This window comes from Pantherophis guttatus, chromosome 5 (genome assembly GCF_059756535.1).
Source record: "Pantherophis guttatus breed Tessera chromosome 5, ASM5975653v1, whole genome shotgun sequence".
Taxonomy (NCBI): domain Eukaryota; kingdom Metazoa; phylum Chordata; class Lepidosauria; order Squamata; family Colubridae; genus Pantherophis; species Pantherophis guttatus.
In genome coordinates, this window is record NC_142067.1 from 35,881,261 (window position 1) to 35,899,131 (window position 17,871).

At 34.6% G+C, this 17,871-nt stretch overlaps 1 protein-coding gene across 6 annotated transcripts in view; it reads right to left on the bottom strand.

Annotated features, from left to right (window-relative positions):
- Window positions 1-1,007: 1,007 nt before the first annotated feature.
- CD47 (CD47 molecule) overlaps window positions 1,008-17,871 on the bottom strand; it is a 65,108-nt gene continuing 48,244 nt past the window's right edge. For 2 of the 6 annotated variants that reach the window (XM_034413047.3, XM_034413033.3), the window contains 5 exons: window positions 16,250-16,342; window positions 11,121-11,152; window positions 7,164-7,188; window positions 6,520-6,550; window positions 1,008-1,519 (listed from right to left, as the gene is read on the bottom strand). In XM_034413047.3, coding sequence (XP_034268938.2) covers window positions 6,525-6,550; window positions 7,164-7,188; window positions 11,121-11,152; window positions 16,250-16,342 — 176 coding nt within the window. In that variant the 3' untranslated portion in view covers window positions 1,008-1,519; window positions 6,520-6,524. Of the gene's footprint in view, window positions 1,520-6,519; window positions 6,551-7,163; window positions 7,189-11,120; window positions 11,153-13,902; window positions 13,966-16,249; window positions 16,343-17,871 lie in introns of all 6 variants that reach the window. The other 4 variants (XR_015734420.1, XR_004590619.3, XM_087894905.1 and 1 more) reach the window with 2 other exon arrangements.

The window sequence follows — 17,871 nt, forward strand, 5'->3', positions numbered from 1 at the left end:
ATCACAGAATCCACTATGAATTCTTCATTGTAACAAAAGGTGTTTGAGAATAATGTGATACCATCTTGCAGAAGACTGAAAGTCAAGCATAAGTGAAAGAGAGGGAGGGAGGGGGGGAAGGGGAGAGGGAGAGAGAAAGGAAGGAAGGAAGGAAGGAAGGAAGGAAGGAAGGAAGGAAGGAAGGAAGGAAGGAAGGAAGGAAGGAAGGAAGGAAAGAAAGAAAGAAAGAAAGAAAGAAGGAAGGAAAGAAAGATGGATGAATGAATGAATGAATGAATACTGGAATGGCCAAGTTAAAGTATAAATCTAAATCCCACTGAGATGCTATCAGATGATTTGAAATTTGAAACAGCCCAAACATTGCACAGATGAAAAAAAAAATCTGCAAAAAGTGGGGGGGAGGGGGAATTCCTCACAGGCAATGTCAGATAATAGTAAATGATTGAAAAAAGGTTAACTTGAGGTTGTTTCTGTCAAAGGGTACAGTATTAGAGACACAGATGTACTTAATCTTTTTCATAAAAGAAAATGGCATATCTTTTAATTTTCTGGTTAAATAAAATGATTGCAAAGTCATTTTTTTTCTTTTTTAAGTTCATTTAAGTCACCTTTATATATTATTTAAATTAAGAAAAATATTGATATTTCTATATACATCTATCTTAGAGAAAACTTTACACGGGGTGTACTTACTTTTTTCACATGACAGTATAGATTGGGAATGCAGTTGTTTTTAAGAGAACAGTGAATAAAAATTCAAGAAAGAAAATCATACAATCTATCATGCAGTACAAATATTTGTATAAGTGGTCCCCTAGAAATCTCTTCTGTGACCTTGAGATACTTTCAAACATCCCAGTGCTGGCTTAGCTAAACTTTTTTTTTTTTTTTTAAAGTGGGGCTGGAGTTCACCAATTTTTGGCGGGCAAGAGGATCAGCAAATAAATACATACCTACATTGTTCTTTGAGAACCTTTGAGCAATCCCCACTTCAGATTTTCAGCAGCTTTTTCTAAAATATAAAGATTGCTATTCCATATAAGCGCTTGTTGCTTAGGGATACCAAAACTGAAAGCGAAATGGAAAACAAACAAACAAAAACCCTGGCCCAGAGGTGATGACAGCCAATGTATCAAGATTGTGATGTCCAAAAGTAGTTCTTCATGATGTTTGGTCTCTATGCAAAACAGCATTTTCAAGATCCTCTGAGAAGTGCAGCACTAAAGAGAAAGTGGACCAAGAGCCTCATGGTTTTTGCTCTCATCCATCTGTAAGGAAGGGAAAGGGGGAAACCTCACATGCATACACTTACTTCTCTTTTAAAATTACTACAGCTGCTGTGACTATAAAGTTACATCAGGTGAGCCAGTATAGCACTTTTCCAAACATGCAAAACAACTAATTTCCTGATTTTATTTCTCTTTGAGTAGTGCATCTTCAAGGCCACGGTGTATCAACAAAAGTCTCTCTCCACTTGTTTCCATGTTCATAATTGGATTCAATTACCTCATATCCAGTGCTGGAAAATAAAAAACAAAATCCTTATTCAAAATATGAGCTTTCTTGTTTATTTATTTTTTTTACAACTACATTGAGCATCTTGCTCATGGATTACTTTTATATTTCCAGAATGAAAGGAAAGGCGAAAGGACAACTGTAACATCATCATTTCATAGGAAACTCTCTATGTAAAATTGCACAAAATTTTCACATTTATTTTCAGTTTCCCCAACATTTATTTAAATTCATTTCTCATGTGTGACAAGATAAAAACATACTGGATCATCTTGAATGATAAAAGGAAGAAAGGCTCTTTGTTTACATTTAGGGAAGATTTTTGCATGTAATGCTGAGTCATGAGGCTCCTTTTTCTACCAGATTAAATGTTGTCAACTTTCAGGGACAGCATTCAGCAACCTCAATAGATTATTATAAGAATTTAAAACCCAATGTGCATATACATTATTGCATGGCACTTTAGACTCACCAAATGTATTTAAATTAACTATAAAATTAGATAAGAATTTTGTTACCAAGTTTGAGTAAATAAATTTATTTTTTGACTGAATCTAAAGCAAGAATTTGCATGTGGAACAAACTGATGAAACACTCATCATTATCCCACTGATTAATTGCTTGACTACATAAGACCTAATTACTTATTAGTTAGGCCGCAGTGAAAGTTTAATTAATCTCGATCCCCATGTAATGGCTTTAGTATAAAATAAAAATCAATGAAGTCTGAAGTAAATAGCAAGTCAGAGTGGAATGCTGCACACACAATATGAACATTTGTTCAATTACTTTTCCTTTCAGGTGATTGATGGCAAATACGGCATTCTCTACTACTATTAAGCCAATAAATAAAAATACATTTTACAGATTGTGTGCTTGAGTCACTGCAGTCAGTTTCATAGCTATAAATTAGTGAAATGGATCTATGTTACAGAGATCTTACATACATAAAAAACAAAGATGGAAACAGTCATTTTGATTTATATATCTTTGTTTTTTATATCTGTATATTTCCATAGTACACAGGTTTGACTCACAAACACAACTGTTTTTGTTACTGAATTTAGTAATCAAAATGGCAGGTTATACCAAGTAGAACCCACAACTTAATATTAAAATGTAAAAGGCTCCTATTCCTTATACAACTACCCAGTCAGGTTCTTTAGCCTATGATATTCCACGTCTGTACCAGTCATCATATACATTCAATCCTTATTATTATGTGTTGGAAATCCCTGTTCTTCCAAATCCTATAAGTTTTCATACTTCTTCAAAAGTTGGAGTAAGTCTATTGACATTTCCCCCTTTAAATATAGGCAGCTCAGTTTTGGCCTTGAAAGGAATCATATTCAGAGAGTTAGTTTCTTCTAACAATAAATAACCTTATTTGCTGTAGACAGTGTTCCTCATCCTTTGCAACTTTAAGAAGACCAGACTAAAGTGCAGAAACATTGCTATAAGACATCAGAGCTGATTTCATGTTTTAAAAATATAATGAAAATATTAAGAGAGATTATTAGTGTTTTGCTTTATACATATAACTGTATTATTATAAATAACTTTGAGGACTATGACAAGAAGTAACAATCAGCACTGCAACATTTGCTAGCACTAAGAATGAACTTCACACAAATAATTATACAGTTTAAGTTTTGGACAAATCTTTTGCCCAGTGAAGAATTTCCCCAGATAATTTTTCACAATTTTTCTATTGATTAAAATATATTAAATCTTAAAAAATTGCAAAATCTGAGATTGTGATGTTCTAGCTAAAATCCTTTCAAATCCCTTTTTGGGGGGGGAACCCAAAATTTTGCAGAGTTTGGTGCTATATTGAGATCTTAGCTATTTTAAAATTACTTAATTTTATTTTGGTGCCTCTCTTCAGCTTGACCACAGATAGAAGTAGCATTGTGAACCAAACATTATATCTAATGTGATACAGCCTGGGATACTTCAATATATATGTAAGAATTTATTTTAAACCTAAGTATAAATTTTCTCTGCCCAAAATGGCAGTAAACACCCCATCAAATTGAACCATTTGTCTCAAATTCCCTATATATTCTAAAGACATGGGAAATTTTTCCTTTAGACTAGTTTAGGAACAGATAGAAGCTCTTCAGCATTATTTTCATGTGGAGTTTGGCAGTTCAACAGTTTACAGACATTTTGGAGATAATTATGTTTTCTTGATATGCCAGTGTAACAACGTATATCTGGAGCAATTGTCAAAAATTACATTGAACAATAAAGATTTTGCTTCCTGAACACTTTTGGGCATATCTAAGATTTTTGGCAGCTAATCATGAAAATAATTTAACGTATCAAGTACTGTTTATAGAAATCTTCTGTTTTTGCAATTTTTTCATATATATATATATATATAAGAAAATTGATATATATATATATATATATATATATATATATATATATATATATATATATATATATATATATATATATATATATATATATATATATATATATAGTTTATTAATTTTCATTTGTGTTATAAAATGCTTGGTATAACTCATGCATGTCCACGCATGCACTTGACAAAGAGCCAAGATGGCACAGTAGTTACAATGCAGTATTGCAGGCTAACTCTGCCAACTACAGTTTGATCCTGACTAGCTCAAGATAGATTCGGCCTTCCATCCTTCCGAGCTCAGTAAAATGAGGACCCAGACTGTTGGGGACAATTGCTGACTCTGTAAACTGCTTAGAGAGGGCTGTAAAGTGGTATATAAATCTAAGTAGTATTGCTATTTCTGGAAAAGGTATAGTTTGGGCATATTTAGGGTGGCTGTATGCTGCCTGTAAAGCAGCTTGCGTGCACAGATGCTGCTCATTTCATTGATATCAGTTTCCATGTATTTTGATGCGATTGTTTCAAGACATAGGATAGTCTAGGCACATATAATTTACATAACAAGTAAGCCAGTTATAGACTTGCTATGGGACAACTAGCGATAGCAGAAATGTCTCACTCATGCTGGAACAGTTGTGATAGGTTTTACATTTGTGGCAAGTACAACTTAAGTCTCAAAGATGCATGAGGACTGGATTTGTTAAGGAAGCATATGAATTTATTCTGGTTATGAGATTGGTGATCCAGACAACTGGGTTCCTCACATTTGTTATGCAAGATGTGCTGTTCATCTTAGATCTTGACTCCGACGAACTTGGAACTCAATGTCATTTGTTATCCCAATGATATAGTGAGAACAGAATGATCACATGAAAGTCTGTTACTTCTGTCTGATTAATGTCACTGGCTCCTCTGCTAAAAATAAGACATAAATTAAAAAACCCAATCTGCCTTTAGCCATAAAACCAGTGCCGGAAGGAACAGTGATGATGATCTGGATTTTGAAGTATGTTTGTCTGGTAAGCCTCATCTCATACACAATTAAAATGAAATGAACAAAAGCTGGGTTCAAAACTGCTAGAATGGTGTTTGCTATCACCAGTACGTAGCTTTCTGTCTTTCAAAGCCGTCAAGATGATTTAACAAATTTGTTTGCACAAGCTGAAACTTCGTTTTTTGTACTGACATTGATGATTTGTTCACAGTTTTGGGTTGGGAGCATGACCCACTAGATTGGCATCTCTTTACTGATTCATCAGTATTAAGTCTCAAGGCTGGCTTGTTACACAATGGCAATATACATCCTTCAGTTCCTATTGGCACACATGAAAGAAATGTATGTAAACAAGGAACTCTTGTTGAAGCATATCCAATACACCAAGTGCAACAGGAATATCTGTGATATCTAAATCTGTGGATTTAGATATCTAAAAGTACTCTGTGGATATCTAAAAGTACTCGCTCTGCTGCTTGCGATGCAGCTTGGATATATCAAGTACCGTTGTTACAAAAGCATATGCAAAAGAATCACATTGCATGGAAAAGAAATGGCTACTCCAAAAGAATTTGGTTCCAGGCCAGAAAAACGTGGTAGATGAACCACTTGTTGACCCAACAAATATATTTTTGCCTCCCCTTCATATAAAACTTGGACTGAAGAAAAAATTGTGAAAGCAATGAAGAAGGAAGGTGAAGGTTTTCATTATTTGAAACAGATGTTTCCATGAATAACTAATGCTAAAATTAAGGAAAGCATTTTTGTTGGTCCACAGATCTTCAATGAAAAGCAGTTCGAAGATCTGCCAGTAGTGTGAGACAAAATCTCCTGGAAATCATTTGAGGAAGTTGTTGAGAATTTTCTTGGCAACTGCACAGCACCAAACTGTATTCAGTTGGTCGACAAGTTAATTACAGCATACAAGATTGTGAAGTGCAACATGTCACTGAAGATTCATTTTCCGCATTCACACTTGGACTTCTTTCCTGAAAATCTAGGTGCAGTCAGTGATGAACATGGTGAAAGCTTTCATGAGAACATTGCCATAATGGAAAATCAGTATCAGGGCAACTGGAATTCATCAATGCTGGCTGACTATTGTGGACACTGCAGTGAAATGCATCAGACATTTAGTACAAGTGAAAATCAACAGCAAAACACTTTTAGGATGTTGAACTTGGTGCAGTATGTTGGAAACATGATGCAATTAAATAAATTATAGTAATAAAAGTTAATTTCATATTTGCCAAGATTACTATGATTTTGAAATCATATTTGTGTTCAGTCTGAAGGGGTCTAATCATAATCATCAAGAGATTTTCAGGAAGCAAAACTTTTGAAAAAATTTATGCAGTGTAATATGTGCCAAGATTCTTAAAAATAAGAAGAGCAATAGTTTGGTGTATTTTGCTGCTGCACATTAGAAAAGAAACTTGGTTGTGAGATATAGGAGCATAAGTCATAATGTAAACTCTATATCATAACCAAGCTGACAACTATTCATGTCTTATTGGGATAAGACTACAACACTAAATCATGTATTCCAAATTCTATTTTAGAAAGATGTAGAACAAAAGAAAATGTATGTCATGTTGACAAAAATGCACCCAAAATACAGACAATGGCTACTCACCATCATCATTCTAACATTACTCCTTTTGCATCTTTTGAAAAAGCAAGCAAAAAGTTAGTAATTAGTCAAACAAACAAGAACAGAATAGTTCAAGCATGCCATAGTTCCATGTAACATGAAAGAAATGAGAGCACCAACGTTAACAAAAATCCCTCTGGATAATCAAAAAACAATTAACATTCCTCTTGATTTTATATCAGCAGAAGTGCTTTCAAATCAGCTGAATCAAAATAAGAAATTGGATATCCAATAGCAAAACAAAACAAAGCCAAAAAGAAAAAGAAAAAGCACAGCATAATCCCAGAAATTCATGCACCCCATGCAAAAGGCAGGGTAACATCTACCTTTAAGAAGAAATCTGCTTTCACATTAAGAGACTGATTCTTTTGGCCAAGCAACATATACGGTCACTATCCCATTTATCCTAAAAAAATACCATCCAGTAGACATACCAAAAACTACTGCACCGCAAAGTATTTAGTAACACTTGAAATGACCAGAAGATCACCAGTGATTTGATGCCATGATTCATGTTACATTATCCTGCATACATGTCTATTTCTAAATGGCACCAGCAGTCATTGTCTGATGTTAATGAAAACACCAATTTCAACTTTCCCAAACTAGACAAAATTACCACCTACCATTAAGTGATTCTTCAACAGCTTTCTGTAAAATATTTAAAATACATAAAGCTTTCAAGTCTACTTTGGAGGTCCAAAATTTAAACAACTCTAATTGATATATACAATAAATAATGATTCTATAAAAGAAATAAAAGAGGCAGCAAAACATTAGAAAGATTAGTGACAGGTTTGGTTATTTCCAGGCTATAAATGATGATGACATGCCTGCTTCAGAAGTACTTCAGTGGCAATAGCTTCTCTTTGCAATTTAACCGTAATGCAGAAAACAAACACCACAAAGAACAAGTAGCTGTATTCAGCAAGATCGCGTCTGCAATGACAACTGTGGAATACATTTCATTTAACTGGTGGCAAACTACAAATCACAGAAACAAACTGAAGAACCAAATCTTTCAAACACATCATCAAAACTTTGACAAAGATAGTATCAGTTATATTTTTGTCAAAATACTGGAATACAACAGCATTATTGCTTTAACCGTGACAGCTCCCCCACACAAAGTATAGCTAAGGAAAGGGATGTGATGAACTCATCAGGAATATACAAATGCTGTAATTGAAAACTACCAATAGGCACCCCTTTTCTTTTTATTTCAATTAATTTCAATCTGTTCATTATTTTTTAATGATGTCACTAAAATGGCCCAAAAATACCAAAATAATAATCTTATGAATGCTTTATTTAACCACATTCATTTTGGCCAGGCACTATTTAAACTGGACTAAAGTTTGTCTATGTATGTTGTATGAGACACAAAGCATAGATCTCAGTGCCTACTTTCTATTTGTATATATTTTTTTCAACCTGAATCAATCCACTGGCCTATTTGTCTAGTCCAGTAAATGCTGGTAGATAGGTGCTTTCTACTTTCCAGTCTAAGGCTGAGAGTGAGTGACTGGCCCAAAATCACTCAGTTGGTTTGTCTGGCTAGGGGGGGACTAGAACCTGTGTCTCCCCAATCTTACTCCAGCACATTCCCCACTGCACCACACTGGCTCTCAGAGAGATAATAGGTTATGTTGGTATATTGAGAGACAAGACATGCACAGACACACATGCTTTGCATACACAGAGAAAAACTGAGTCTTTACCAGTTAATGATTGTATTTATATGTTTCTTGTTTTCCTGATTGCTGAATTATACAGATAATTTAAGAACTTTTCAGAAAAAGGGCACACAATAGAATAAGATATAAATCATTTAAGAAAAGAATACAGCCTAAACCGGGATGCCCATAAAACCTGTATTAAAAGGATTTGTATTGCAGATTATGTTTTCATGTATTGTTAGAAAACTAGTAATAATATAGACTAGAAATCAGGTTTAGGGATTATTTCAAATTTAATGAATCTAAAGATTTGGCTAATGCCATTGCAGAAGTAATGCCATGCTATGGTTAAAGCAAGCCAGAAGAGATGGATTCACAAATAGGACATGGACAGGTATAAGAAATGTGTAACCCAATTTCTGCTCTGCTATTTTAAAGTTAACTTCTCCACTATGTCCAAGTGCAAAACTTGACACACCCACAATAGTGCATGCACATTATACACCTACTTTAAAGAAAAAGGCTAGAAAATTCATTTGTTGCCAGACTAATAAAGAAACCAAGCCAAAAAGTGGTTGAAGTTTGATGACTGAATTACAAGTAGTCCTCGACTTACAACCATCAATGGGAATCTGCCCATTTACATTTGTAAATTGTGAAGTTGTAAAACCCATGTGACCAACCCAATTTTGCAATTATTATTTTTTGCAGTGCTCTTAAAGTGGATGTTGTGGTCACAAACCAACTGCCAGGGTTGTTAAGCAAACACCACAGTTATTAAGCAAACTAATGATTTGTTATAGGTTGGTTTTTGTGGAAACCAGAAGTAAATGCTGTTTTTCACTACAAATGCAAAACCCAGTTTATATGACTGCAGAATGCTGCAACTAACTATAAATACAGGCTGGTTTCCAAGTGCCTGACATGCGGTCACATGTTCATGGGAGAGGCTGGTGGCCATCGGAACTTTGGAGTCATAGATATCCGAGGAAGTCCACTGTAACCTCAAATGGTTGTTAAGTGACCAGTCATAAACCAAGGACTACCAGTATTAAAAGGATTTGTAGTACAGCTTATTTTTTCATGTACTGTTGGAAAACTAGTAACAATAAACTCAAGTAGTACACTGAGTTTACAGAAAAGACCTAGAACATCCTATCTGCATTTTATTCGACATGGCTTTGCAACTGTGTTCACAGGTTCAACAATCTTCCTATGTTCCATGCATATCAAAGAGAAAGAGCATAATAAAGGCAGCATAGAAGACAGTAGAGATGGCATCAGTAACCATCTCGGGCAGCAGCTACTCTTGGGGAATTTTGCATCGTAATTAATTAATGAATTAATTTCTATAGCCACCCATCTCAATCAATGACTCTGGATGGCTTGCAATTCCAAATCTTGCGATTTCATGAGATCTCGTTAAGAACCAAACAATGTTGTAATATTTCAGATGTATTTGTTTGTTTCTGGATGGCCAGTTTAGCACACCCTCTGAAGCTGTCCATAGATTTGCATTACCCATCACTAATGTGAAGTCATGCTGTCTTCTATAAATCATTTCTAGGAATAATTTTTCAATATAGCAGAATAATGCATATCTATAGTTGCAGTTTCATAAAGATCTTGTAGTATAAAGAAGTACCTAGTAGAAAGCAAGAAGCAAGGCTTGGGAACACTGTGGACATGCACACAATTATTTTCTAATCACTTCGTAGTATGATACTGGCTTTCTTCAATTATCCAAGAATTTATAGGGGATCACGCAAGACAATAATTCACATATAACGTATTTGCATTGCCTATACCAGTTATCCAAAACTTAGCAAAATGTCTATCTTAAAAATGCAAATGTTCATCCAAATCAACATAGCAGTGAATCTTTGAAATATGTTCAATAATTAAATTATGAAGTAGAGATACATAGCAGAAGAAAAGAAATATAGGGAATTAACCCACAAATTGATTTAATTTGTTAAATTTTATTTTAGTCAGGTGCACATTTAACTAAGCTTTTATTTTGTCCAACTTCTTTGTGTTAGGTTAGCTACTTTTTTGATTTGGTCACTGACATGCCACCCAAAATTGGTCTCCAGTTAGACTGGGATGAAGTGGAGGATTACAGTAGGCAGCACTCTTAGAGAATATACATTGGTTTAGCTATTCTTTAATAACTAAGCATGAACAAGTCAATTGCGATTTCAGGGTTCAAACCCTAAATTAGCATGATTTTTTTCCCCCAACATTTTTGGATTTTGTTTTTTAAATCGTATTTGCTCCGTAAATGGTATTTTAGTTTTTTATTTTTAATATAAAAAGAAAGAAGAAGAAAAGATAGGTGAGACTGTATAATGACACACAGAAGAAAAAAGAAGAAAGAAACCAACACAAATGAGTCCACTGGAGTTGGATAGCTTATACACTCAAATAAAAAAGAATGAATGAATGAATGAATATGTAATTAATCTATTACATGCAGACAATAATTCAATCTAATTGGTACCTCATTAAATCTTCACCATATGGAATAATATAATAATACTGATCACCCATTGACAAAATATCCTGATTCCAGTGGATAACTGATCAAGCTGCAAGTCAAGTTTGCATTTTGCAGTTTCAATATGAAACAGGGTATGAAAAGATATTGCCAGAAAGACTTCTTACAGTGTAGAATGAGAAATGTGGAAACCCAGGTTTAATGAGTTCCAAGAGAGTTGATACAGACTTGATGGCACATAATCAGTAAAGATCCTTGAAGAAAGTATAGATAGCCAGTTGCTGACAACACACATTCTTGCCACTCTTTTGCTTGCTACCAACCTGCAATTATGAAAGCTCAGCATCTCATTATAAATTCCCCGAGCCATGTAGACACCCCAAATACATTAATGGTAAGCTTACCCTTGGAGGTTGATGATCTTTCAAGTTGGAACCTAGGTTAAAAATATAGAACATATTTTCTGATTAGATAACTAAAGCACAAATATCGGATCACTTTACACGGGTGACATCATCAGAATTTAAACCGAGTGTCTCATTAATTATTTTTAAATGAGGGTTTATTTCTATCTTTCAGTTATTACAATATGACATCTTTCATAAGCTAAATTAAGGGGGAAAAGTAAGAAGCAAGCCACTGCAATGTTAAGGAAAACTCTAAATAGTTCAATTGCCTAAGACAGGAATGAAGACTTAACTGAAAACTAACAAACTCTCCTTCTACAATCATTTTTCTAAAACAGGGTTAATCTATCAGAAATCTGATGATTCCAAAAAGGGATTTAAACACTTAGCCTTCAAATGTTAATATATATTTCTCAGATATGATTTGCTACAGGTTCATTTTCTTGTATCTGGAGCATAAACACTGGGATTCCCACCTTACAGAAGACATAGGAAGAAAATTGGGCAACTGTAACAATTCTAATAATGGTATACAGGAATTGAAGATGATCCTGAAATTACTATCTAATCTGACCACATGAAACAATTGTTTCTTAGTTAATAGTTCATCTTTACTTCCGATCTCCTAGAATCTAAGCATGCAGGTAAAAAATTAATGTTGCATTAAAATAGTCTCAACATTCTATGTTCACCCCACATTTTTTGTTCCTTTTTGATGTTAGATGCATGAAGGGGAAAAGAAGAATTTTTGGAAGAAAATATTAAGTTGTTCTTTAGATATGTGAAATCTATTCATACAGTATCTACTAATTACAGACACTGTATGATGGAACTGCATATGTGAACTGGCTTTCAGGAATACACCAAACAATACTTATTGTAGACTGTCATCCTTGATTTTTTTCTTTCTGTTCATTGAAGTTTTTTTCACACTATAATTTAATTATTTGATTTATATTTTCCATTAGGTGCAGTTATTTGTAACAAAACAATAGGATATAAATATTTTTAAACTGACTATGACTACATTTCAGCTGGCACTACATATAAGGGCAATAACTTTCTACATCAAAGCTGGCTCAAATCATTTATTATTTAATGCAGTTTTAGATTGCTTTATTTGTTATTTCAAAGCAGTCTTTTATCAGCACCCTCCTACACTAAAATCTTGCTGTTTAAATCAAGATATAATAATGGGACATCAAAATTAATTCTACTGTAGAACAAAGGGCCACATAAAGCGAAGCTCTGGGAATTTGGAAAGAATTTGTATGCACGATAATCATATTTGAGCCATCAATTTGAGTTCTCTGAAGCTCCTTTAAACTGTGCCACTGAAATTCTATAGCAAAATGACTATTTTATTGGATTTTTAACTAACTGCATTTAGTTTAAACTGTTTTAAACTAAAATAGAATTTATTTATTGGACTTCTATGCTGCCCATCTCAATACTACAGCGACTCTAGCCAGTTTACAATATAATAAAGGTTAAAACGTGCAAAAAGCAATTTAAAAAGAGTAAAAAATTAATAAAAATTAAAACCAAAATTATACGCAGCCTCTGGGAAAGAATCTTCTCTATCCTATCAGACCCCCTTCAATGTAGAGGACCCCTATAGGGCCACAGGACAAGCAGCAGGGCCAAGTATTTAGGTTCTTCTGGAAGGCCAGGAGTATTGGAGCTGATCTCCCCTTTGACAGGGGAATATTCCAGAGGGCAATTATATCATGAATTATATCATGGGTAGTTATGTCATGCATGAGCAACCTTGCCCTGCATCTCATTTTAAGGCTCCAGAGTACCTATGGATTGCACTATAGAAATTTCCTGATAACTCTGCCAATATTATTTGATGTAATTTTCTCAAAAATGGCAACAAGTTTTAAATCTTAAGCAGTGGTGAAATGTAAAATTTGTTACTACCGAACAAATGTTCGGCCGAAGAGGTTGTAGAAAAAATGCTTTTAAAAGCCTCTGACGATCCCAGTTGAGTTGCCTGATCGGTAGCGGATTTTTTTTCTTTTAAAAACATTTTTTCTACAACCTCTTCGGCCAAATTTTTGTAAAAAAAATTGCTTTTAAAAGCCTCTGACGATCAGGCAACTCAGCTGGGATCGTCAGAGGCTTTTAAAAGCATTTTTTCAACAACCTCTTCGGCTGAACATTTTTTTTTTTACTTTTAAAACCATTTTTTTCAGCCAAAGAGGTTGTAGAAAAAATACTTTTAAAAATAAAAAAAAAAGCCTCTGATGATTGCGCAGCTCAGCTGGGCATGGGGGGGAGCGGAGGGCAGGGATTTTTGTTACCGGTTCTCTGAACCACGTGCCGCCATCGCTACCGGATCGGGCGATCTGGTCCGAACCGGAAGCATTTCACCCCTGATCTTAAGCCATTCAACCTTGTACACTGAGTATGGTCTCCTTCCAGAAAAAATTGTTTGGATTTCTTTTTATTGTTCTTCTGGTTTAATACTATTACTCTAAATACCACACTGTCCTTCTGCTCTGGTCACTATCCTATTCCCTCTAGCCTTAGGAGGCCAACATGAGGAAAACTGATCATCACTGCAACAGAGAGTACTAAGCTAGACAGACCAAGTGGTTTGAACAAAAATAAAGCAAGTTGCAGAACTTCTGTCTGCTGACTGCACAAATGTATTATAATTATAATTAAGTTCCAAATGGGAAATATATAACTTACAGGTTGTAGGGTTACCATCAACCCAATATAGTACACCTTTTTCTCTTTGTACTATAATAGAAATAAAATTAGGTACCTGATACACCATTGGAAGATTGTAGCATACAAACCAATCATATATGATGAGAGATGTCTCTCACTGAAAAACATGCGTAACAACGCAATGCACGAATAAATTAATGGAAAACATATAGTAAAAAGTAACTCTAAATGTAACGCTTGAGTAGATAATTCTGGACTCAAGTACTTCTCTGTATTTGATATAACTCAGGATTAAACAGCCACTATTGAATAGTGCTTGTTTGACTTTTACTTGTTTAAATAGTCAGAGTTGTGCCTTTGCTTATATTTCTACCTATCATGATCAGTTCTCTATCTATGCAGCAGTGAGGATTTATGCACAACAAAAATCATCATTGTCTGAAGTAACTATTGGGAATGAAAACTCCAGTCGCAGCAGGTTCTTCATCATACATATTACAAACATTTTCTATAGGCACAAATTTAAATATTCTATGAACAGAACAGAATGGTTGAAATTCACACACTAATCCAATATTTTAAATATGGTTTGCTAAACAAGCCATAGTGCCCTGGTCTACACAAAAAACTATGATGTCATCTCATGACAAAACATAAGCTAAGAGCACATTATGCTTAGCAGTGTATCTGAATCAATTAAAAAGAGTAATTCTGTGCAAAGTAAAGAAAGTATTTATGGCATTGCATGCAACGATAATACAACAGTTATCTTCAATTTTTTATGATACTGAATATTAGAACATGGATAAATGTCCACAATCAGCTGATCATCTGTACTCCTCTTAATTATGTTGAACCCTCCTTTAATTTTGGCAGCTTTTAATTAATTTATGTCATAAATTAATATTCTAAATGTCATAATTTTTACTCTTTCACTCTAATCTATTATAAACTTTCTTAATTTTCCCCTAATTGCCTGAAGCTTCCAATATTCAAATGTAAAAGTATGGCATTTTATGTATTAATAAAAACAAGTAATAAAATGCAAATGAAGTGTTCCTGATAAAGGGTATATTAAAGCATATTCTAGTTGTGGATCATATGAAATATATCATACAACTGTTAATTCAGCTGAAGGTCTTAAGTGTTGTTGTGGTGTTGTTATTGAGTCTATAACCAACCACACAGTGCTATACTAGCTTTCCCAATAACCAAGGCTACATTTTCTAACTGCATGTTCATTAAGCAATATCTTTTGTCAGAAGAACTTAGCTATGTAGTAGAATAGCATATATTAAGTATGATTCATTCAGATATTTATATGCCTAAGCATAGATATATGATAATGATTTAAACTAAATGGGTAAAAAAAACCCATGTGACCCCGGATGATTGACTGGATTTAATTGCTGTATATGTGAATCACGTACAGGAGGAAAAAGTATGGTCTGTGGACACTGATTAAAAACAATAACCTTGTAAATATAACATATGACTGATGTGCCATGATAGGCCACACATCGTATTAACTTTCTTCATTCGCAAACAATACTATGATCCAAATATTTGTTTTGTTAAAAAAAGAAAATGATTGAACAAGAATCTCTTTAAAAAATCAATAATTTTCTTAACTAAATACTTATATCTCATATAAGCTTAATTACATATATATATTTAAATATACTTTAGGCAGCAATTGTGATCAAGAGGGCTTTCACATAGATTGAACACTGTGCTGGTTGTGCCTGTTCCTGACTGTTCAGACAATCACTCACATCCTAGGCACCTCATAAATGGGTAACTGCAATGTACTCCACATCAGGCTGTCTGTAAAGGCCACACAGAAGCTACAGCTGCCGCAGAATGCAAGCATGCCGTATTATGCTGCCCAAAATGATAAGCATGCCATATTATGCCCATGTGATGGTAGTGCTCAAGTGTAATTCCAGGTGACAGTTATTATATAAAAAGTCTATTATGACATACAACCTGGATATTGTTGCTGAATGTACTATATTGGGTTATAGCTGAATGTTTCTGCCCATTCAGTGTCACTGGGCAGAGTGGGATGCCTTCAACGAAACAATAGCTTCACTATTGGGACCTAAGAAGTGCATTCCTCTCTAACAACACCTGCCTTCTGGAATAGCATCCCACCAGAGCGCCATACAGCTGTCACCCTGATGACATTCATAAAATCTCTGAAAATGTGGCTATACATCCAAGCCTTGGGATACAGATACAGTAATTGAGTTGGATATTGTGCCATTACAGAGTTTGCCTTCTGAATGCTGATCATCTGTTTCTTTTTCTTTTTTTTCTTTCATAATTCTTGGGGGGGGGTGTTGGTTTTTTTAAGAAAAGTAACCTACCCAGAATCATCTGGGGTCAAATAATCTTATGAAATAAATGAGCAAACATTTTCTACAGAAACTACTTACCAATAATAATAATGTAAATTAAGCCAATTGCTGCTACAGCACTAATAATTGCTAAACCTGCAATTAGAACAGCTCCATATTTCGGCAGACATTCTGTTGAGAGTAAAAAGATGGGCATTTAAGTTAGCGGTGAAAGATTATGAAAGAGGGGGCTGATACTTTCACCAGCTCTGAACAATATTGTATAGATGTTTGAGTGTTCATACACTTTATATTTTTCAGACACGATGGTAAAACATGCAAGGACATCTTGAAATTATATACATAAATGAGGCTTGATTTTTTTTCATGGCTTTACTATATAAAAGTTAGAACTAACATAATTTTTTTTTTTTATGGCAGAATAGTTTGTGCATGAGTCTGCTTAACCTGTATAGGGAAGGTTGCATCAGTTAAAACAGTTACATAACAATCAAATATTTCCAGATTAAGAAGCAACCCACAACCCAGAGGCTTGACAGGCATATCTGGAATCTCAAGAGAACTCAAAATTCTTACAAATATATGCCATGAAGGAAGCCTGACATGCATGACAAAATGTCTGTCATGGTAACATATCTGTTCTCACAAACGCTGATTCATCAGATATCAGGGTACAGTAGTCCACAATAGTGAACAAAACTGTAAGCTCAAAAATGATACTATTTAAATTGTATCAAAATGCTTCACAGCTTATATTATAAAGAACTTCCATATCTGGGCTTCAAAAAAGTGCAATAATCACTAGGTGGCAGCAAAGAGAGTTTTATCTGTTATTTGGAATTTTACAGCTCTGATATGGTAGCCCCATATTAAGGCAGTATCTTTATTTATAGATTTATTTGTTATATTTGTATCCCACCTGTCACACAAGCACGAAAGGTGGGAAACATGAAAGCAATGCAAAAGATATAAAACACTAATCTTGGTCAAAAGAAACAAATCGCCAAATGTAATATTTTTGTCCTCTTTGGCAGCTCCTTAAAGCATCCATGTCTTTTCCCAGAGTTAAGTATCAGCTGCAAACAGCTGCTTCAGCAAAACTCCAGGAAAAACCTATGCTTGGCTTTAGAAGATGCGATGGATGCTTACATGCAGGCCACTGTGCAAAGTGCCTTTTCCCTCTTGAAACTGAAGCCATGCACAACCATAGCACGTAGCAACTAGAAGGAAGGGAGGAAGGGAGTGACGGAAGGACCACGCTGAAATGGGTTAAGAAGATAGAAAGGAAAGCAAAGGGGGGGGGATGAATAAAATGAATTAAGAGAAGGTAACGGGGGGAGGGGGAAATCATTGGGCAAGGAAGGAAAAAACCAGAGACAGCATCACAAAGGCAAGCCCAAATTAAGCTACAGCTAAGCTAATCTTCAAAGGTATTCATTCTTTTCAGCAATGATGCTTGCGATAATTTGCACTTTTGATTTATTACCTTCTTTTCAAGACCATGTAAGATGATGCTGAGCTGCAAGGGCCAGCATTCTTTCCCATGCTAACTAGGACACTGGAAGTCCAGAAGCATTTGATATGGGTTGATAATATCTGAAAAGTATTGAATTTGATATAGACATATAGCTATGCTTTGTTGTATTTTTGTTTTAGTTTGTGATAGCCACAGTATAAAAGTTAAGTAACTTCTTCAGAAC